General features: G+C 37.9%; 1 protein-coding gene across 4 annotated transcripts in view; it reads right to left on the reverse strand.

The window, feature by feature from the left end:
- Ocrl (OCRL inositol polyphosphate-5-phosphatase) overlaps nt 1-11,725 on the reverse strand; it is a 61,302-nt gene extending 49,577 nt beyond the window's left edge. For all 4 annotated transcript variants that reach the window (XM_087199843.1, XM_021240573.2, XM_021240575.2 and 1 more), the window contains exons 1-3: nt 11,557-11,725; nt 7,749-7,828; nt 1,526-1,564 (exon numbers count right to left, since the gene is read on the reverse strand). In XM_087199843.1, coding sequence (XP_087055969.1) covers nt 1,526-1,564; nt 7,749-7,828; nt 11,557-11,618 — 181 coding nt within the window. In that variant the 5' untranslated portion in view covers nt 11,619-11,725. The remainder of the gene's footprint in view (nt 1-1,525; nt 1,565-7,748; nt 7,829-11,556) is intronic.
- Between the last annotated feature and the right edge of the window lie 11,278 nt (nt 11,726-23,003).

The following is a 23,003-nucleotide window of genomic DNA, read 5'->3' on the forward strand; positions in this document are numbered from 1 at the left end:
TGATATACATCTCCAGTCCATAACACTATAATAAAAATATTATTTGAAAAGTGCTTAATACCAATATTCAGACAGTGGGAAAATATATGTTTACACTAAAATGAGGCCTTCATGACAAACTCAGGGTTCCAACAACATATCGTGTGTTCTATAGATTTTTATATGAAACCCATTACTAAATGAGGAGAGATAATAAAGGATTCTATAAGCCGTCACTCAAACTACTTCCCCTCATGATTCAGTAAGTTAAACTCTATAGCAACACATGACTAACTTCTATATAGGCAAAATTAAAACTAATGCCACAATCCAGTGTGCATAAGAGAAAAGGCACTGGTCAATATAACTTCTCAGCTTTGGATTGAATAACTTTTTACACAAAGAACTGAACATTTCAGTATCTTATTTCAACAGTAATGTCAGTCACTGCAGAATTACTTTCCTCGATTTTTGCTTTTAGTATTGTTTTTGTCTTCTTCTGTCTAAGCTCAGTAAGACAAAGATATTGAGTTATTTTCTCTCTTAGATATTTGCAACAGAAGCCAGCAGCGAGATTAGCATTTCAGGAACAGTTCTTAAGACTTTAAAATCAATAATTAAAGAAAGGGACAATAAAACCCAAAATAGAAAAGGCCTACCTAAACCATTCATAACAAATTAATAGTGCCAAGGGGAAGGACTGCATCTAAACAAAATTATATACAACCTGCAGCCCCAAGGTAAGTGCCAAGTCCCACTCATCTAAGGACTCAACCAAGAGATAAGGCAATCCAATTTAGATTCATGTGGTCAGATACCCTTTTCCATAGCAACCACCCAGTAGTCATGGTAGCAGCCAAGGGCCCATTTTCTCTTCTCCATAACACAGTACAATTAGATGATAAAGAACAGCTTGCACAGAAAGTCGATGATTTGTTTCAAACGGATAAAAATGACAGAATAGAAACAGTGAAAAGGAAGATCATGTTCCCTTTGATAGAGACGCCTTAAAGGATGAAGATTAAATAAAAGACCAAAATTATCTTAAAAAAGAGAAAGAATACCTGCACAACCAATTTTAGGGACCCTGTAGCCTCCTAAATTAAGGTAATAAATAACTGAAAACATTATGATTTAATGTGAAAAAATAAAAACAGAGAAAAAAGTGTAAAACATAACAGCAGTTAAAAAACAACAAAACAACCCTATAAACCTTAAGTACTTTAAACATTTTACTAACCCTTCATACAATTATCAGTTCCACAGCAATTATTTAACTGACAGGAATAATAATGGTAGTTCAAAGTTCAGCATTAGAAAAGCAGATCATATTTTCCATTTTTACTAAGGTTCTTACCAACTACCTGCTTTTTCTTAGGCTTAACCTAAATGCTTTATAGACAATGTTGATTTGTATGGCTGCCTTAAGAAAATGGAAACTATAGTAGATGGTAAAATACAAAATGTGCCAACAATGATGTCTTGAATACACTGAATATTCAAGCAAATACTTGTTGAATGAAACTCCATTCGGAAAGATACTCACTATTTGACGCGATGTCAATCAAAAGGGTTTCTTCTGCTTCTGAAAGGAAAAAAAAGAGAGAACCAGATGAGGGAAATGAAAACTATTTATTACAACCAAAAGAAGTATATATATTTTTTGAGACAGGTTCTCTCTGTAATTCAGGCTGGCCTTGAACTGGTGGCCAATCCTCCTGCCTTAGCATCCTGAGTGCTGGGATTACAGGCATGCACCACCATGCCCAGCTCAACAACTACTTCTTTCAGTCACTACTCCTTGGTTTTAGAACATATTTAAAAATCCTTTGCTTTTTTTATTTAGCATTTTTTAAAAGGATTTTAGTAGTGCTAGTTCTAAAGACTATGAGCAATTCAACTTAGAGAACAATGAACTGAACAAGTAAGCAAATGGAACTCCTCAAAGCAAATCAAGGAATGACAAACAGTAGGGAACGTAACAACATGTTACTTCAAGTGCAGGCAAGTTAATTCCCCTCAACTATAACATACTGATTTAATATAATCTGTGTCCTTTAGATACTTCTTACAGAAAGTCAAGGAAGTGATCCTGAAAGCCCAGAGGTAAATTACTTTCTCAACTCAGATCTAGACTGAAAATTTCCCATTGATCTCATTACCTCTACCCCTGTCCTATACCATAGCAGAGTAGCAGAGTATACCTGAAATTCTTTGCCTTCTGTCTTCAATTAACACCTGTGAGCCCAAGGTCTATCACAACCAACAAGATGCATAAAACATGCTTTCATGTTTCAATGCAGCACTAGTTACAATAGCCAATGTATAGAATCAACTGAGGTGACACAGAGGGATGGATGGATAAAGAAAAATGCATACTACGTAATAATGAAATTTTATTCATCCATAAAAAGAACTAAATCTTGTCATTTGTGGCAACACAGATGGAGCTAGAGGTCATTATGTTAAGTGAAATAAGCCTAGCACAGAAGGGGAAATACCACATATTTTCACTTATGTGTGGAAGCCAAAAAGTTAATCTCATAGAAGTACACAAAATAGTAGTCACTAGAGGCTAGGAAGGGTAGGAGGAAGGGAGGATAGAGAGAGGATGGATAACAGGTACCAAAGTATAGTTAGATAGACACAGTTAGATAAGTTCTAGTGCTCTACAGCACACCAGGGTGACTATAGTTTACAATAATTTATTATATAACTTAGACTAATTATAAGATAAGAGTTTAAAAGTTCCCAGCACAAAAAATGCTCATTACTCTTATTTGATCATTATACAATGTATACATGTGAATTATCATAGTGTACCTACAAAATATTTACAATTGTGTCAATGAAAAAAGAACAGCACAAAGAAGTTGACAAGTTCACAGTTCTCTTTTCTCTTGATGCCTTTCCTAGACTTCCTTTCTTGTCCCCAGTTTAATTTGTAGATGTCAGGTATTTTGTCCCTAGACCCAATATACCTCTTCCTATCTGATTTCTCTGAGTTTGACCAATAGCACCTGCCCTCTTGGCCAAATGAATCCTGGGTACTGACTTCTAAGGATTAGCCTGGACCTATGTTGGTGAGAAGGAGTAGTCTCAAACTTTTCTAGGTCCCTTACAAGACTGGACTGTATATTTGACTCCATTATTTAGGTAGTACAGAAGCAAATGGTAAGGAACTAAGTTGCCTAATATTAGAATGTAGTCTCAATACTATTACTAGCATGGTGAACTAAACAGGATATCAGGATATAGGTATTACATATTCACCACTATTATTTAGTATCTTTTTAGTTCTACAAAACCTGATCATTTGCAGACAGCTTTCCAAATAGATGCATAGGTCAGGAAAAAGAAAGGAAGTGAAAACTCAAAGATATTAACTTTTCATTTTGTCAGAGAGAATTACAGAGTACACGTGCAGAAATTTTCAGGGTCCCAAGAAGCAACTCTACAACCTATTTTTTACGAAAAATAATACTAAGAGAAACAGGGTGAGAGAGACTCTAGAACTAGTAAAAATAAAAAGGTAAAAGGCTAATAGGATACTAATTTTAAGCTACATCCTTTGGTTTTTCTCTTCTGTGTAGGGCTACAACTTGAAAAACAAGGTGACCACAGCCAACTTACTATGTTATGCAGGTGCTTTGTTTAACACATCTCTCTTACACGAGGCAGGTAAATAGCTATGACTTTGTTCTTCTATATACAGGCAATGTAGATACTACTCATTGCAGGTATCATTAGTCTTAATACATACTGTCTTTTATTTTTAACATGCTGTTTTAAAAGTCATATTCACTGACTATTTTCACTCAGAGGAATAAATTCTGAGGAAATAAAAGAGATGTTCAGAAAGATTTACATATAGAGATGTCATCACATTACTATTTATATAGTGAAAAATAACTGAAATGTCAAACATAGGGGAATAATTACATTATAGAACATCCATAAAATGGAAGAATATATCACTGTTAATACCATGGAAAGCACTCAAAATATAATGGCATGTGGAACAGACAGAAAATTACATAGGATGATGCTAGGCATGGTGGTACATGCCTGTAATCCCAGCACTCAGAATGATGAAGTGGGAGAATTGCCACAAATTCCAGGTCCAACTGGGCTATATGAGTTCTAGCCCAGCATGAAATACATAGTGAGACCCTGTCTCAAAAATACAAATAAACAAACAAAAATTATATAGGATGAGTTCCACTTACTCTGAGGTTTAATGTGTAGCTAAAAGGAAAATGTTAGACATGTTATTTAAAGTTAGTATGTCAATTAATTGTGAACTTGACAGAATTAAGAGATGCTTGGATAGGTGGTGGTTGGATTGTGAGGGCACTATACTTGTCGGTGGGTTAATTCACTGATGTACATAGCTGAATGGTAGTTACAAGATAGTGCCCTACTGGAGGAGGTGGGTCACTGAAGGTGTGCTATGGAGAGCCTATTTCTCACTGGAGCTCTCCCCTTGTACTCTACTTCCTGGTCACCATGAAATAAGGAGCTTTGCTCCATCATACCCTTCCACCACGATATTTCTGTCTTAGACCCAGCTGATCATAGACTGAGAAACCTCTGACACTGTAATCCAAAAAACCTCTCCTAATTTGTAGATGTCAGATTTTGTATCAGCAATGGGAAAGCTGACCAATAGAAAAAATTTGTACTAAGAAGTGGAGTTGTTGCTGTGAATATACCTAACCATGTGGTTCAGAAGTCTATAGAAATGATTTGTAGGCAAGAATGCTGTAAGTAGAGCTTGATGGATAAATCCAGTAAAAGCACAAAAGACCAGAATGGTGATAGGAATGTGGATAGTGTAAAGACCAGGCTCATGAGATTTCAGATAGGATAAAGATTCTATTAGGAATTGGAGCAGATGGCATGCATGTTATGCTGTGGTAAAAAATTCTGTCTACATTTTATCCATGTCCCAAGACTTTGCATAAGGCTGAATTTAAAGGTGGTTGACTATTTGATTTGCCAATGGGAATTTTAAGAAAGTCCAACGTTCAGGTAGTGGCATGGGTATTGCTAGCTGCTTTTAGCCACATTTACTGTGAGAATCAGGAGCAAAAAGCAGAGGAGAAAAATATGAAAATTTTAAATTTTGGTCCAAAAAGAACCAAGTATAAAATTGAGACCAAAGGAGGTATGGTTGCTGAAGAGATTCGCATCATTAAAAAGAAACCAAGTAATCTGAACCAGGACACAAAAATGTCTTGAGGATATCTCAGGAATCAGCAAGACCTTACCCACCACAGACTCAAGTGGACAAAGTGTAAATCTTTCCTTTGAGAAGAGAGCCTAGGTGCCCTGCTTAAGAAGAGCTACCAAGGGAACTGGTTCCCTGGGGTTCATTTCACTGTGCTCAATCATCCAGGCAATTTAGAATCTATTCCAGGGAGGGCTGGCTATTGCTTGAGCTGGTGGCAGAACTTGGTATTCTCCACATGTTCTTATCTTTACAAGTACACAGAATGCAAGAGTTGCGGGGTCATGAAAGCTTCCACCTAGATTTGAGAGGAATTCCTGGGAGGCCAGGCAATGTGGCTTTGAGAGTGAGAGGCATGAAGCTGAAGGTGCAGTAGAGATATCAGGAAGCTGGAGATGCCAGGAATCAGTAACTTCTGTCAAGGAAAGCTGTAGGCAGCCAGTAGAACCAGTCTGAGAGGCTGTGTGTAATGCAACAGGCAAGGCCATAGGGTGGGGCCACCCAACCCTTCTGGAACTCATATCTTGCCATGAAGCTACAGGATTTAATGTATGCCAAGCTTGATTTTGGTCTTGCTTTGGTCTTATTCCTATCCCCCTATTTCTCCCTTTTGAAATGGGAATGTTGAACTTGTGCCATTGTATATTGGGAATATGTTAACCTACTATTTGAATTTTGCAAGGCTTCACAGCTCTATTATGTACTTTCCTGTTGCTGGAACAAAAAATATCCAAACTTAAAGGAGGGAAGGTTTATTCTGGTTCATAGTTTTAGAGTTCAGTAATTGCATGGTCAGCTTGCTCCAAGGCAGAAACTGTATGGAATGGAGAAAAGCTTTTCAACCCATAGCAACCAGGAAGCAGAGAGAGAAGAGACAGAATGGAGGAGTTGGGGACAGGAATATACCCTTCTGGGTCATGCCTCCAGTGATCCACTTCTCCTGACCAGGCCCCACCTCCTAACATCATATTCAACTATTAACTCATCAGTGGATTATTCTCCTGATAAGCACAGTGTCCCCACAATCCATTAACTCTCCAGAAGTCCCACCTCTGAATACATGAGACCTTGAGGGGACATTTTAGATCTAACCCATAACTGCTAAGAGTTTGCCTTGAGTCTGAGAGGAGACATGAGACTTGGATTTTTGAGCAATGCTAGAACTGATGAGACTTTCAGGAATCACATTTTTTTTGTATACAGGATAACTGTATCATGTTAAGTAGAATTATTAACTTATGTTTATTTGGAAATTAAGTATGGTTTAAGGAGATGTGATTAGGTGTCAAGTTGACAAGGGGCAGACTTGTGCCAAGTAATCTTAATTGTTAACCTGACTAGATTAAGAAACTCCTGGATAGGTAGATTGATCATGGGGGTGCTAGAATCATCAGTGGGTTAATCTACTGATGTTCATAGCTAATGTGCTCTTAGGAGGTAGAGACCATTTAGAGGAGATGGTTCACTGGGGGTGTGCCTTTGGAAGGTGTGTATCTTGCTGGTGCTCTTACCCTACGCTGTTTTCCATTTGCCATGAAGTGAGCAGCTTTGCTCTACCATGCCCTTCTACAATGATGTTTCTGTTGCACTAACCATGGATTGAAACCTCTAAAGTTATGAGGCAACTAAACTCCTCTTTTAACTTGTGGATTTCAGTTATTTTCTCCCAGCAAAGGGAATGCTGAACAATATAAAGTGGAATTTAGGTGACTTATTTTTTTTCTGCTCTTTCCAAACTTTTTAGTGTATGCATATTACTATTTGATCAAAATAGTATGAACAGTTTAAGAAAGAATCTATGCACGGTAGGGTTCAATTTTTCCAATAAGCTGTAATTAATATAGAAGGTTTCTGCCTGATAAAAACCACTGGACCTGCTGGAAATATAATACATTTGTTTTTCTAGTAATCGATTTCCTTTCTAGAGCAATGTGAGATAGTAGAAGCAACACCTCCTATACAAATCTCCATATTTTTTGAGTTCGATTGTAGCAGATAAAACAGGTTTTCTGATCTCAGACCCCAAATTTGAGGACAGGAAGCCAAGTATTTCCTTCCCAGAGTCAATTTTCTTATGATTCACCCATATCAATGTTTGAGAATTAACACAATTGAGTGTAAGGTAGTACAATCTGGCAAGGCACATTGCCAAATGTCTTAATTTCAAATTGTTTTGGAATAAAGTGCTGAATATGTGTGAATCCAAGTGACCTTGATACTTCACAATGAACAGAGTGTCAGTTAACCCCAACAATGTCATTTAAATCCACATATAGGTCAGTCAGCATAAAAAGACCACCTACACAGGTAACAAACTATATATACCTCTAACCCCAGCCAGGGAAACAATTTAACCCTTTAGCACTCTTAAGAGAAATACTATCTTCTCAATGGTAGATTATAAATGTTAACTTTTTAGGCAAAGAGTAATGTAATTTGTTTTACTTGTAGTGACAACTTTAAATATGTACAACATAATACAATGTAATAATGACCAAAGAAAACACAAAATTAGCTAAGCAATTAAAGCTAGTACCTTGAACACATCTGAAGTGGCTATTTATAGGAATAATATCTTGACTGTGCCGTTCCTTCTCTTGCAACTGGATTATTAACCTAGGAAACAGAAGAATGTATCAATGAATAGCTACTGAAAAGTCCAAATCTTCCCAAATCTTTAGCAGCAAAGTACTTTGCTGTCTTGCTGCACAATTCTAGTTTGTATTTATTAGACTTGCTGTATCTAGTTCTGTGGATCTGAGCATCATGAAAGCTAGATACTGCTCTAGGGCTATAAGGTTGTTAGTGATAATCAATATCAGAACACTCACACAATTCTATGTCATAAAGAACATGTGATTATCTGTGTCCTAAAAGCAGCATACAGACTTAGGAGCATGAGGTATAGAGTATACAGCTTTAGAATATGCATAGCAGAGTAAAGAACTAACAGCTAGACATGAACTCCATGACAACAAGGACTATGACTGTCTTTTTGCATCATAGTATTTTTAGTACCTAGCACAGATCCTGGCACATTACAGACATTCATGTGTGTTGAATCTATGAATTCAGAAATTCATACATTAGCGTTCCAATTACATTCCCATAGCTTTTACCAGAGTGGTTCTTTCTCTTCAAACAAGCATGCAGGTTCATGGAGCTGGAATAAGAGGGGATACTCAGCCAGCGGGATCAGTCAAAATAACCCCAGGGACCGTAAGGTATCACAATCGGAATTCCTTCACATCCCTTGTGTTTGTCCATTTGTTTTTCAACTTCATGCTATTTCTTTGAGAACATGACTGAACCTGGCTTCCCAGTATGAAATGCAATATTTCTAAATACACATGTATTTCTGACATTTTAATTTTCATTCCTTACTTATCCTTCTTTAGTGGCCTAGAATCAAAGTCTAACTTCCTGGATAAACAGCCATTTTGAATATCAACTAGCTTCCCTAAAGTCAAGCACTCTTCAGGCAGTACTTTTTTACCTGGAACACTCCTTTCTTCTTCCTGAGACAAGCTCAAACATCATTTCCTCCTCTGTGAATCATTCTCCATTACTCCCAAGGAGAACCACTGGCCTTATCCCACTTTGCTTGGCCCTTAATAGAGTGCTTGCACATTACAATATGGTTATATTTACTTCCCCTCACTAATTTTAACTCTTTGAAAGCCAGGACCCGATCATATTCAGTTTTGTCTGCAGCATAACAGATGTTCATTAAATACTGGTGGGATAAGTGAAGTGGCTTAATTAAGTTATAAGCAGAGGTGAATTTTTAAATATATCTGTTCAACTTGTGACATTAAAAATGTCATTTTTTTGAAGGGTTTGATTTCTATTTTGTTTTCTTTATAAGGGGCTTGTTTTTACTTTTTGGATCTCTTTTTCAAATGTGTTAACTTTGAAGGGAATATCTCCAGGGTAAGTTGTTGCTTAGACAGAACTAGGGAAATAAAAGTACTGATACTGCATAAACCACTATAACGTCAAAATATGTAAAACAGAAATGGTGTTTACCATTAGCAGTAATGCTTCAGCTGAACTATATTGTTAAAAACCATCACAAGACAAACTGAGATCTTAAGAGTACACATTTATTGAGTATCTACTATGTTAGCCTTTAATAAATTGAAGTAAAAGACTAATAAGAAGCATAAAAATATCTAAACATAATTATTCGTTTAAGAATAGAATGATTTAAAATAGGTATATGGCAATACAATGGAAATTCAACAGGTTCTAATCTACTGTCATAATAGATCATAATCTATTACCCTTGAAAAAATGAATGTTTGATCCTGTTTCCCATAAAACTCAATTTTAATTATTTCCTCAAGTAAATTTCTCCTATAGTTGATAGTAGGAACCACTAATGTACATATTAAGATAGAGTTCTAGGATAAAAAGCCCAAAAGTTCTGGACACCCAAATCAGAGAAGGCATTCAGGGGAACAGAATCTAAGGATTACAGATAGCATGATGATTGTAGGTGTCTCCTGCAAATGGCTGCCAAAGAAACTACTCAACGTAATTTAGAAATACTTTGGGCCGGGGATTTAGCTCAGTGGTTTTGCTGCCTGCTGCGCAAGCGCAAGGACTGGAGTTCGATTCTCGGTACCAAAAAAAGAAAGAAATACTTTGCATAGGTTCAGATCTCAACTACACTATCTCTCAAAAATTACCAAGTGACTTAACCTCTCTGTGTCTCAGTTTCTCTGGTAAAATGAAGATGATTATAATATTGTGAGGATTAAATTAATAAAAACTGCTCAGAACAGTACCTGGCACACATCAAGTGTTAGTGTGTTGTTGTTACACCCTCACAACATATAGAATTGGAATATGAGAATTTGATCTCTCCTTGGGAAGATACAAGTAGTCAGGAGAGCTACTGCTGCTAAGTTTTAAAGTTCTTCTAATACAAAAGTGCAGATAGGATATGGCACTTATCTCAAGGCTAGCTGCTTATTCCTTTATTAGCTGAATAGAGTTCCAAACCTATTAAATCAAGGGACCAGATCCTGAGCTGAAGTCATCTCAACAATGCAGTTATTCTATTCATTTCTCATAATTTTGTTTTTCACAGAAGAGGAAACCAAGACACACATGCAAAAACTACTGGGTTTTGAACTGAACTAAGGTTCACATCTTTTCACCCATTCTAACCTTTGGAAGTGGTAGTGGTGTTTCACTTTTCAATTCACTTTTCTGTTGAATTTAATTTTATTAAACTGGTCTTCCAGGGTTTGATGAAATCTGGGGAAAATAGGATGAATTTCTCATATCAACAGAAATGGCCAAACAAAACCTTGGAAAGAGCTACTTCATAGCACTAGCTGATGTTACACTGGCACCAATAATCTCAGCTGAGTGCAAGTTAGGCTAGTGGGAATTTCTTCTGTGTAAATTAAGCAGCATAAACAGAAGATTTAAAAGTAGAGACTGAGAAAAGCTGTCTTTATGCAGAACCTAGTGTCAGGAGATGGCAAGGGTTAAGTGATCAACACGTTTTAAACTAGGAAAAATACTTCAGAAACTAGTGAACAACCAAAGGAAGTGGCTTGGGCATACAGAAATGGGAGTCTCTGATAGGCAATGGTCACTACAGATACTTTTAAGACGAGGCATTAGTGACATAGGAGTGAGGTTAGCAGCTATGGTGATAGCTTATCAAAATAATCTTTTGCTCAGTCAACAACATTTACTGAGCGCCTGCGTCCAAAGCAGAGTGGGAGGTGACACATGTTGATAAAATGCCAAGTATCACTTACATTTCTACACATCTCATTTTCTTTCCAATAGCCAAGTGAGGCTGAATTAATGACTACACCTTCAAGCAACTGGAATTGGGGGGCGGCCCTGAGGAACCAGCTGAATGGGGCTAAGACAAGAAGTCTGCAACATTAACAATGAAGCATTACCACAGCACTTTTACTTTTCACAAACCACCTTCGCGTTTATTATTATCCAGTTACATCCTCCAAGGCAGTAAGGCAGTTAATGTTTTATTCAACTGATGAGGAAACCAAGACCTAGAAAGTCTTACTGCCTTACACAACACATGTCAGTTGCAGAGGCAGGAACTAAGAACCCAGGCTTCCTACTTCCCCGACCATTGAGTCTTTCCACTGAGCAATACAGCCAAGAGCAATCTTTTGCCTTGGAAGTTGGGGACAAAGCCCTGTATGTTGTTAGAGACCACTCGCACTTCACACCTGGACATGAACCTGTTGCCCGTGTGGCCTCGGTGGGAGGGTGGGTGGCTCGTCGCAGTTAGGGCTGGGAGTTAAAGGTAGAGTCCCCTCCTCCGTGGGAACCAGGTGGTTACTTACTCATATTGTCCGTTCCTCTGGGCTAGGGTCAGGGTGCAGGGCTCCCGGAGAGGACCCTTCATCTCCAAACCCTCGACAGTATGCGGGCGCTCGTCAAGGGTCTCCTTTTCAGAAGCATGGCCAGAGAGGGGTGCCGCGGAGCGGGGTGACTGGACTCTCTAGACCCCCGAGGTGCCCTCCCCCTGCCCCCAAGCATCGCCTCCCGCGCCGGCCCCGTCCCCCGCTCAGCTCCGCCGCCCGGCCTCGTGGCGCCCCCGCTCTACGGTATCCGCAGTCCCTCGGACGCCCACCCGGCCCTGCGCGGCCTCCCCTCCCCCTTCTCACAGGCGGATACAGCAAGGGGCTGGGCTCCGACCGGGAGCCGCGGCTCCATTCGGGTGGCCTCCAGGCTCGGCGGAGCTGCGGATTGCGGGCAAATCCGACCACAGTGCCTCCCGCCTCCTGCCACCCACCCGGCTCAGCTGCGCGTTGCTAGACAAACAGCTCCGCGCCAAGCTTTGGGAGCCGTGGAGCCGGGAGACGAGAGCCTGACCCGACAGAGAGCGGCGCCTAGCGCCCCCGCCAGTTTTCCAGGCCGCCGCAGATTCCGCCCCCTGCGGCCAACCTGGGGAACTGCAGAGACCTGTCGGACAGGGGGCTTCTCTACCCTGGCCAGCAAGGAATACATTTTAAATGCTATTTTGTGATGTAGCAGAATTACAGTATCCTGCGGGCACTGAAGTTTGCCATCGAAACAAAACACTCATACCTGTGAGGGCACTCAAAAGTATTGGGGCAATAGAGCTCATATCAGTCAAAAGACCTTTATCAAGGTTATGATGCATCCTGTTGGTTATCTTCTCAGTGTTCTCCCCTTCCTCTTCCTTCCATCTCCTACATTGGAAAATTTCCCAAAGCTCAGGCCTTTGCTTCTCCTTTGCATCCCCTCCAGGTCACCTTTAAGTAAGCAAAGCCCAAGTATATATCCCTACCACAGGCATCTTACCTCGTATACACTATTGTTATAACAACACTGTGTGACAAAACTAAACTCATCATTTTACACAGCCACCCGGCCTTGAAACCTCAAAGTCATGTGCTTTCCTTCTCATCTCTGTATCCAAGCAGTCAACAAATCTTGTTAATATTCTCTTTGGAATGATTTTTCAGTTTTTTCTTTCCCTTTACACTTCCATCACTTTATTGCAAGCCCTTGTGATATCCTATCTGGGTTACTTCACCCCCTCCCCATCTCACTGTTTTTAATCTCTGTGGACAGACACAAAAAATATTCTTCGCAAAGTAATGTTTCAATTGTGTTATTCATATGCTTTAGAAACTACACTGGATTGGAAATCAAGACTGACTTTAAATCTATAGTAAGAGTATAGTGTAGAGATAAGAGAGGCCAATGGAACAGAATACAAAGCTTCAAAATGGACCCTTTCCCCAGTACACATATTTGGAAAATTGATATTCAGCATATGTGATATTTCAGATCAGTAGGGTGATGGATTATTCTCTAAATGGTACTGGGACTATTGATTTTTCATATGAAAAATTGTTAAATTAGACCTCTTCCTCATACCACAGAGGGAAAATCAATTCCATATAGACTACAGATCTAAGTGTGAAAAGCAATACATTTCAATTTTCAGAAGCAAGTGAGAGAATAGGAGGCTGGAGTGTAGCGCAGTGATATGGCACATGGTTAGCGTAAACAAGGACCAAAAAAAGAGAAAGAAAGAACATTTGTATTATTTTGAAATAGGGAATGAGAATGATACCAATAATTACATCAAATTTCAAAATATATGTACTTCACAATATAAACAAAAGACAAGCCACAGGGCTGGGGATTAAGCTCAGTGGTTCCACTGCCTGCCTTGCAATCACAAGGACCTGAGTTTGATTCCTGGTACTCCAAAAAAAAAAAAAAAAAAAAAAGACAAGCCACAGAGTGCAAGAAGGTATTTTTCAGTGCATAAATGCATATATTCAACAAAGGATAATCTATGAATGAGATCTAGCTGTCATCACCTTTCTGACATCTTCTCCTATCATTCTTTCTGACTTGCTCTGCTTCATCCCACTGGCTTTGTGTTTTTCCTTGGATTTGTCAGGTACAGTTTTGCCTCAGGCTCCTTGCACTTGCTGTTTTCTTTGCTTGCACTTGCACCTCCTTCAAGTCTGCACAAATCTCACTTTCTCAGTGAGACCTTCCTAGATCACTTTATTAAAAATTTCAAGTCAGTAACCCCCTTCTCCACTCCCATACACATATGTCCCTTATCCCTCTTTCCTGTTTATTTTTCTTCATAAGATTTATCACTATGTTCTGTTCTATCTCAAGCTTATTTGTCCTTCCCCCAGTACAGTGTAAGTTCCATGAGGGTAAGTGTTTTGTCTGTTTTGTTCAGAGCTGTATTTTTAGTGCCTAGAACCACTGCTGGAACAAAGTAGATGCTAGAAAAATATTGATTAGATGAATGATTGAATTAATTAATTAGTATCCAGGATGTAAAACAACTCCTATAATAAGGAAAAGGAAGAAAACCTTGAAGAAAAGTTGACAAAATATACGAATAAGCAATTTATAGTCAAGGAAACTCAAAGGGCCAATAAAGACCTGAAAAGATGCCTAACTTTATTACTATTTAGGGAAATTAAAAAATAAAAACATGAGATATTATTTCACAACCATTGGTTTGGCAAAAATTTAAAATGCCAGGTAATACCAAGTGTGTTGAGGATGTAGAACAGAGAGAGCTCTGATCTACTCCAAGAAAGAATACAAGTTGGTAGTATTGCTATGGTGGTCAATTTGATAATATTTAATGAAGTTGAGAATACAGTACTCTTAACTCATAAATTCAGTACCTAGGTATAGACCCTTTGTACTAAAGAGATAAATAAGTCATGTCCTTTGTTGCATTATTTGTAATCTCAGAAGCTGAAAGCAAATTAAATACTAGTTGGTAAGTGAATGCATAATCATAGTATTCACTAAATTAAATATGGTACTATTTTGAACCTAAAATGAGGTGCTGGGAGTGTAGCTCAGTGTTAATAGTGTTTGCATAGCACGTATGAGGCCCTAGAGTCAATCTCCAGCACCGTAAAAAATGGAAAAAGTAATTAAAAATGAATGAATTTGAGCTATCATGTATGTAATAACAGTTAAATCTCAAAAATATACTGGTGAGCAAAAAGCAATCATAAAACATATACCGTATTTACTTGAAGTCTGAAACTATCATCTGTAGCTCATGGCTACTTACAGTAGACATGTGGTAATAGTATACAAAACATTGAAGAACATTAACACGAAATTTAAGAGGAGAGGACTGAAACTAGAGAAGGGTATACTACAGGGAACATCAACTGTGTTTAGAATACTTAGTTCTTAAAAAGAAATCTGAAAGTTAATGTTGCAAGATTTGATAGAACTGAGTAGGGGGCTTGTATATTGGTTTTGTTATCCCATGTGCTTCCCTGCACTGGAAATAGTTTGCAATAAGTGAAAATGAAAAATAAAGAAATAATCTGTAAGGGAAGGTTAGCAGTGTGAAATGCTGAAAACAGGTCAAGGAAATTGAGGCTCAAAAGACTTTCTTTAGATTTCTCAAGGACTGGAGAGTGCCAAATTGTGGTTTCAGTAAGTGGTGAGGATAGGAACAAGATTATAGGGAATGAGAAAGGCACTGTATCATGAGGAAATGAAGGTGAGAAATCACATATTAAAGAGGTGATCTTTAATCAAATAAAGAGCAAAATACAATTTAAATTAAATTAGAAGGGTCAAACAAAGGTTTCCCACAAAGCCTGAAGCCACTTTAAGGTGGAAGGGGCCAGGAGAGAGAGTGGTTCAAGTTGCTAGAAGAGAGAGGTAGCAAGGTGCAAGCAAAATCCTTTAGTAATTGGGAAGAACAAAGATCCAAGGTAAAGATGGAGAAAATTACTTTTAGAAAAAATGCAAGACATTTCATCCAAGTATGTAATATCTCCAGCAACTATGTATGGTGGCTGGCATTTAATGTGTACTAAATAGCAATTTGTTCAGTGAATAATAAGAGATTGTGTGGAAATAAACATATTGAAGTAAGGACACTAAAAACTGAAGTCCCTTTCAGAGGAAATGATGATTGCACATAAGAGACACTCAATATAAAGAGTTAAATGATCAGCAAATAAAATGGAAATAAATGAAATTTTCTCTTCAAGAGAACACAAATCTTAACCACCTTTACCACCCCTCCATGTGATTAAGTGGATGTTCAGTGCCTGTCTGTTATTCATTAGATAACTATCACTAAATACCTAGAACTTACAGGATTTTCAGAGATGAAATTAAAAATTGAGACCTTGGGCTGGGGATGTGCTTATCATGCACAAGGCCCTGGATTTGATGCCCAGCACTGCAAAATAACACAACACAACACATATAGAATTAAGATGTGTCATGAACATGTACCAACTCCCTATGATGAATGTAATCATTATGTACTGCATACATGTACTAATAAAAAATTTTAAAAATGGAGAGAGAGAAAGAGAAAGACCTTTAAGATCTCAAGGTTATAAAATACTAAAAGAAAATGCCAAGTTTAAAATAACAATTTAATTGAATGGCTACAAAATAGGATGTTATATCAAGTTCATTCATTGTTAATTTATTTTAAAACCCTTTATGTTCTTTTCCTTTTGCAGTGCTGGGGATCAAACACAGAGCCTGGGGCATAATAGGCAAGTGCTTTACCAACGAACCTCTAGCCCTAAAACCTATTATATTTGAAAATAATTTTTAAATTGAATATTTTCACTTCCCAAGTCTGCATAATTATTATGGAGAAATCATAGCAATTCTAAATTAAATTAGTTATGAGTAAATAATTTCTAAAGCAAAATTACAAAAGCTCTTTAAAATTTTTATAACAAAAATATAAATGTTTAATGCAGGATGTGGATGCATTTTAATATGTTTAATATGATGCTGGTTAAAACCTTCACAAGCGAGAGTGCTTAGGCCTGTGAAGGCAAAAGCAGGCCTGCCTGACACAGATGAGGCTGCGAAAGAGGATTTTGAGTAGGTGAGTCAGCAGCCAGAGGCAGAAAGACAGGCCCAGCAGAAACATAAATGATTCATTGATTTTTTAAATCAATATTAGTTGAAAAGACTTGCTTTTCATATACACAAATCCAACATTTGTATTGCTTTTCATACAGAGTAGCATAAAGAAGAGCTCAGTTTTATTTACATATTTCTATTTTGCATATCTGTGATGTATTTCTGTTTGTGTGTTTCTATTTTCATTCCTTATAGAATTTGGGGTGAGAAAGGCTTATTACCTGAGGTCACAGACTATCACCTACATTCCTAGTGAGATAGTGACAGGCCCGGCAGGCAGTAGACCATGGCTGCATTAGCATACTGTGCCATGTGGACCCTTCTTCCCCCTCTTTAAGTTTCACTGTCCTGTTGCCACTTTATTCCCACCCTAACTAGTGTGTTAATTTCCTTCACCATCTACCCCAGGCCATTTGTGCCATCTATTCTCTCCTTTCTACTTAGTGAATCCCATAGTCAGGTCTGGCATTGCCAAGGCCTACTTGCCTCTTTCTCCTAAACTGGAAATGGTGAACTGAAAAAATATAGAGTCAGATCGGTGTTTAGGCTCCAAGGATCTGTACAGAATACACCTTCCCAGAATTATCTCCTAAAATAACTCTTTACAAACTTTATGCTCAAGGTATCATTCCCTTTGGAATTGAACAGGTGCAGCTGTTAGTGGCAATCTGATGGATGTGCTCATGAGTCAAATACTCAGTTGATCATCCAGCTGAACACCTTTAGCTTGCCATCTTGGTTTTGGCATTTAATAGAATGTTAAATTACAAAATATGATCATAAGCCTTTTTTATATCCTCAAAGAATAGAGAGAGGCTATGCTGAAATACAGAGCATAAAATGATAAAAAATTATACACAGGGCTGGGGTTTTGGCTCAGTGGTTCCACTGCTTGCCTTGCAAGCACAGGGTCCTGAGTTCAATCCCCAGTACCAAAAAACAAAACAACAACAACAACAAAAAATTATACACATTTTCAAGATGACATTTGTCAGACATGCTATATTAATCTGATCAAAATTTTTATATAGCATACAAAAATTTCCAAAGTACTTTGGAAACCCTGAAAGAGAAAATAGAACTATGGCAAAATTCAATTTGGTTTCTCACTTACTGGGAATAAAATTATTCACATCTGAAAAATAAAATGATGAGAACTCTATTCTCATCATTTGGAAACAAAGCACAAAATCAAAATGGATAAAAGATCTTAATGTTAAAACAGAAACATTTAATCTGTTGGAAGATAAAATAGCTAAAACTATTGAAGACAGAGGCATTGGCAAGGACTTTGTGAACAGAAACTCAATTGTAAAAGAAATAACACCAAGAATCAACAAATGGAATCATATTAAGTTAAGCTTCTGTACAGCAAAGGAAACAACCAACAGAGTGAAAAGACAACTTACAGAATGGGAAAAGATTTTTTTCCAGCTATTCCTTGGATAGAGGACCAATATCTAGAATTTATAAAGAATTCACAAAAATTATAAACCCGCAATAAAAGACCTAGTCAAAAAATAGGCAACTGAAATGAGTAGATACATCTCAAAAGAAGTACAAATGGCCAATAGATACATGAACAAATTCATCAACATCTCTGGCCATTAGAGAAATGCAAATGAAAACAACACTGAGATTCCGGTTGGCCCTTCCACTGTTCCCATTCCAGAGGAAGGGGCTTCCGGACCGCCATTCTGCCGCTCCCAGCCCAGAGGAAGGGGCTTCTGGGCCTCTGTTCCACTGCTCCCAGCACAGAGGAAGGAGCTTCTGGGCTGCGGTTCCACCACTCCCTTTCCAGAGGAAGGGGCTTCTGATCTGCCCTTCCACAGCTCCCAGCCCAGAGGAAGGGGCTTCTGAACTGCCCTTCCACAGCTCCCAGCCCAGAAGAAAGGGCTTTAGGGCTGCAGTTCTGCCGCCCCCAGCACAGAGCAGGTAAGCCGTGTGGGTGCCAAGAGCACCCCCCCACCTTGTGGAAATGAGAACACATGTACACAAGTCTCAAAACCAGACTTCCATATCACCTACAGCAACCCCAAAGGGAAAGGAGATGGCACACTCTGATACACAACCACCTGGACTCCAAGAACTAGCAACAAAGGAGGATCTGGAAAAAATGAAATCAGAAATAATTTCTCAGATAACAGAAGAGATGGTGCCCATAGTACAAGACATGAATAATAAATCTAGAGTGGACACAGATAACAAAAATAGAGGAGCTGAGGAACATGATGGAATCCCAACATAGGAAACAAATGGAATCCATAAAACAGAAGCAAACAGATTTCCAGGAGATTAAAAACTCCACTGAAAGTCTGCACAGCAGAATGAGCCAATGTGAGGACAGAATTTCAGATATAGAAGATAAGATTGCAATTAGTGACCAGGAAAAGAAAAATTTCTACAAAATTGTAAGGGACCATGAGAAATCAATCCAGTAGCTGCTAGACGAGGCAAAGAAGAATAACATCAGACTGATTGCAGTCAACGAAGAAACAGGAGAGAGTGCAGATGACATAAATAAACTGTTCACAGAAGTGATGGCAGAAAACTTCCCCTGTATATTATCAGACCATAGTATGATGAAATTGGAGATCAATAGCATAAGACACTGCAAAAATTACATAAACACATGGAAATTGAACAACACACTTCTGAATAACCAATGGGTCACAGAGGAAATTAAAGATGAAATCAGACAGTTCCTTCAATTAAATGACAATGACAATACAACATATAGGAATCAATGGGACACAATGAAAGCAGTCATATGAGGGAAATACATAGCAGTGAATACTGATACTAGGAAAACAGAGCGAGCTCAATTACACAGCCTGATGTTGAACCTCAAGCTTCTAGAAAAAGAAGAGCAGGACAACCCCAAAGCTCATACAAGGGAGGAAATTATAAAGATCAGAGGAGAAATCAATGCAATGGAGACTAAGAGAATGATACAAAAAGTTAATGAAGTCAAGAGTTGGTTCTTTGAAAGAATAAACAAAACTGACAAACCCTTAGCCAAGCTTATCAAAAAAAAAAAGAAAAAAAAGGCCCAAATCCATGCAATTAGGAATGAAAAGAATGAAATTACAATGGACCCAGCAGAAATCCAGAGGATCATCAATACCTACTTCAAGAACCTATATGTGAATAAGATGGAAAACACAGAAGAAATGGACAGATTCCTAGATACATATGAATTACCAAAGTTGTATGAAGATGACCTAAAAATTCTAAACAACCCAATATCAACCAATGAAATTGAAGACGTAATTAAAAACTTATCAACTAAGAAAAGCCCAGGTCCTGATGGCTTCACTGCTAAATTCTACATTTAGAGAAGAACTACTGCCACTACTGTTTAAACTCTTCAATGAAATTGAAAGGGAAGCAATATTCCCAAATTCATTCCTGGAAGCAAACATCACCTTGATCCCCAAAGCTGAGAAAGACCCAACTGAAAAAGAGAACTACAGGCCAATCTCACTAACAAACATAGATGCAAAAATCCTTAATAAGATACTGGCGAATAGAATGCAGAATATCATCAATAAGATCATACACCCTGACCAAGTGGGATTCATCCCAGGGATGCGGGGATGGTTCAACATACACAAACCAATGAATGTAATACACTCAATAGAGCCAAGGACAAAAACCATATGATGATCTCCATAGATGCAGAAAAAGCATTTGACGAAATCCAACATGCATTTATGATAAAAACCCTACAAAAAATTGGAATAGATGGTCTCTGTCTCAATCTGATAAAAGCCATCTATGAAAAACCAACAGCTAATATCATACTAAATGGTCAAAAACTGAAATCCTTCATACTAAAAATCAGAAACAAGACAAGGATGTCCACTGTCAGCACTCTTGTTCAATATAGTTTTGGAAACATTAGCTACGGCAATTAGACAACAGAAAGAAATAAAAGGAATAAAGATAGGAATTGAAGTAGTCAAATTGTCATTATTTGAAGATGACATGATACTCTATATAGAACACCTCAAGAACTCCACCAAAAGTCTTCTAGACTTAATAACCAAATTCAGTAGTGTAGCTGGTACAAGGTCAACACATATAAATGAATAGTTTTCCCCTGCATGAACAATGGACTCACTGAGACAGAAATAGGGCAAACAATTCCTTTCACAATAGCATCCAAAAAATTGAAATACCTAAGAATCAACCTAACAAAAGAAATCAAAGACCTCTTCTCTGAAAACTATAGCTCTCTGAAAAGAGAGATTGAAGAAGATATCAGAAAATGGAAAGACATCCCCTGTTCCTGGGTAAGAAGGATCCATATGGTGAAAATGGCCATACTTCCAAAACTGCTATATAGATTCAATGCAATCCCAATTGAAATCCCAGCAGCATACTTCACAGACTTTGAGAAAAAAAATCTAAAAATTCATTAGGAACAAGAAGAGACCCAGAATAGCAAAACCAATACTAGGTAACATAGACATGGCAGGGGGTAGCACTATCCTCAACTTGAAACTATACTAAAAAGCAACTGTGATAAAAACAGCATAGTACTGGCAAAGAAACAGACCTGAGGACCAGTGGAACAGGTTAGAAGATGCAGAAACAACTCCAGACACACTCAGTCATCACATCTTCTATAAAGGAGACAAACACCCTCACTGGAGAAAGGATAGCCTCTTTAATAAATAGTGCTGGAAAAATTGGGTTTCAACTTCCCAAAGAGTAAAACTAGACTTATATTTCTCAGTGTGCACTAAACTCAAATCTAAATAGATTAAATATCTGAATATTAAAATAGAAACACTGAATCACTTGGAACAGAGGTTAGGTAGAACTCTTGAAGACACTGGTGTAGGAAAAGATTTTCTGAACAAAACCTCAGTTTTCAGTGAACTAGCACAAACAATTAACAAGTGGGATCTCTTCTTATTAAAAAGCTTCTGCACAGCAAGAGAAACCACCAACAGTGTGAAGAGACAGCCCACAATGTGCGAAAAAATCTTCACCTGCTTTTCCTCAGACAAAGGTCTCCTATCTTGAATCTATAAAAAACTTTAAAAAATCAGATCTCCCAAATTTAAAAACCCAATCCAAAAATGGGCATCTGAAATGAACAGACATTTCTCAGATAAAGAAGTAGAAATAACAAATAAACATATGAAAAAATGTTCAACATCACTAGTCATTCGAGAGATGCAAATGAATACAATGCTGAGATTTCACCTCACTCCCGAAAAAATGGCTGCTATCATGAAATCAACCAATAACAAATGCTGGCGGGGCCGTGGGGAAAGAGGTACTCTGCTCCACTGGTGCTGGGAGTGCAGACTGGTGCAACCACTGTGAAAATCAGTATGGAGATACCTCAAAGAACTAGGACTAGAAGTCCCATTTGACCCCGCTATTCCCCTGCTGGGTATCTTCCCAAAAGAATTAAAAGAATCATACCACAGTGATATATGTGCGCCTATGTTCATAGCAGCACAGTTTGTAATAGCTAAAACTTGGAAGCATCCCAAATGCCCATCAACTGGAGACTGGATAAAGAAAATGTTTTCTTTTTAATAAAATGGAGTACTACTCAGCCATAAAAAATGAGAAATTAGAGATATTTATAGCTAAATGAATGCATATTGAGGTGATACTCTTAAGTGAAATAAACAGGACACACATGTGTAAATACCAAATAGTTTCCCTGGTGTGAGAAGCTGAAAGTGTAAATAAAGACTAAATGGTATAATAGATAATGTGAAATATGAAGAAAAGGGGCAAAGACGAATGGGAAATGGGAGGGGTAGGGCAAAGGAAAGAAGGGAATGGAATTAATATGAAACAATGAAAAAATGGAAAGAAAGTCTTTGTAAATAGTGAGGGATGGAGGGGTTGAAGGGAGGGCAGGGGAATGGGGAAAAAATAAGATCCAAGAGTGTTTATGTAAAGGTGCAAATTCCCAATGATGAATGTCATTATATTGTGTACCTAAAATGTACCAATAAAATAAAATTTTAAAAAAGAAATCAAATAATAACAGATGTTGATGAGGCTGTTGGGGAAAAGGAACCCTTCTACATGGTTGGTACAACCATTATTGGAATCAGTATGGAGATTCCTCAGAAAAGTAAAAAGAGATGTTCAGGTCAATCCAGATATTCCCTTCTAGGTATCTTCCCAAAAGAATTAAAGACAACATATTAGAGTGATACATGTATATCCATGTTTATAGCAGCACAACTCATAATAGCTAAATCTTGGCTGCAGCCTCTATGTCCATCAACAGATGAATGAATAAAGAAAATGTGGCGTTTATACACAAAGGAGTACTACTCTCTATAAAAAAGGAAAA

Source organism: Heterocephalus glaber, unplaced genomic scaffold (assembly GCF_053883595.1).
Source record: "Heterocephalus glaber isolate CG9 unplaced genomic scaffold, H.glaber_assembly_v1.0 deba00001729, whole genome shotgun sequence".
NCBI classification, from domain to species: Eukaryota; Metazoa; Chordata; class Mammalia; order Rodentia; family Bathyergidae; genus Heterocephalus; species Heterocephalus glaber.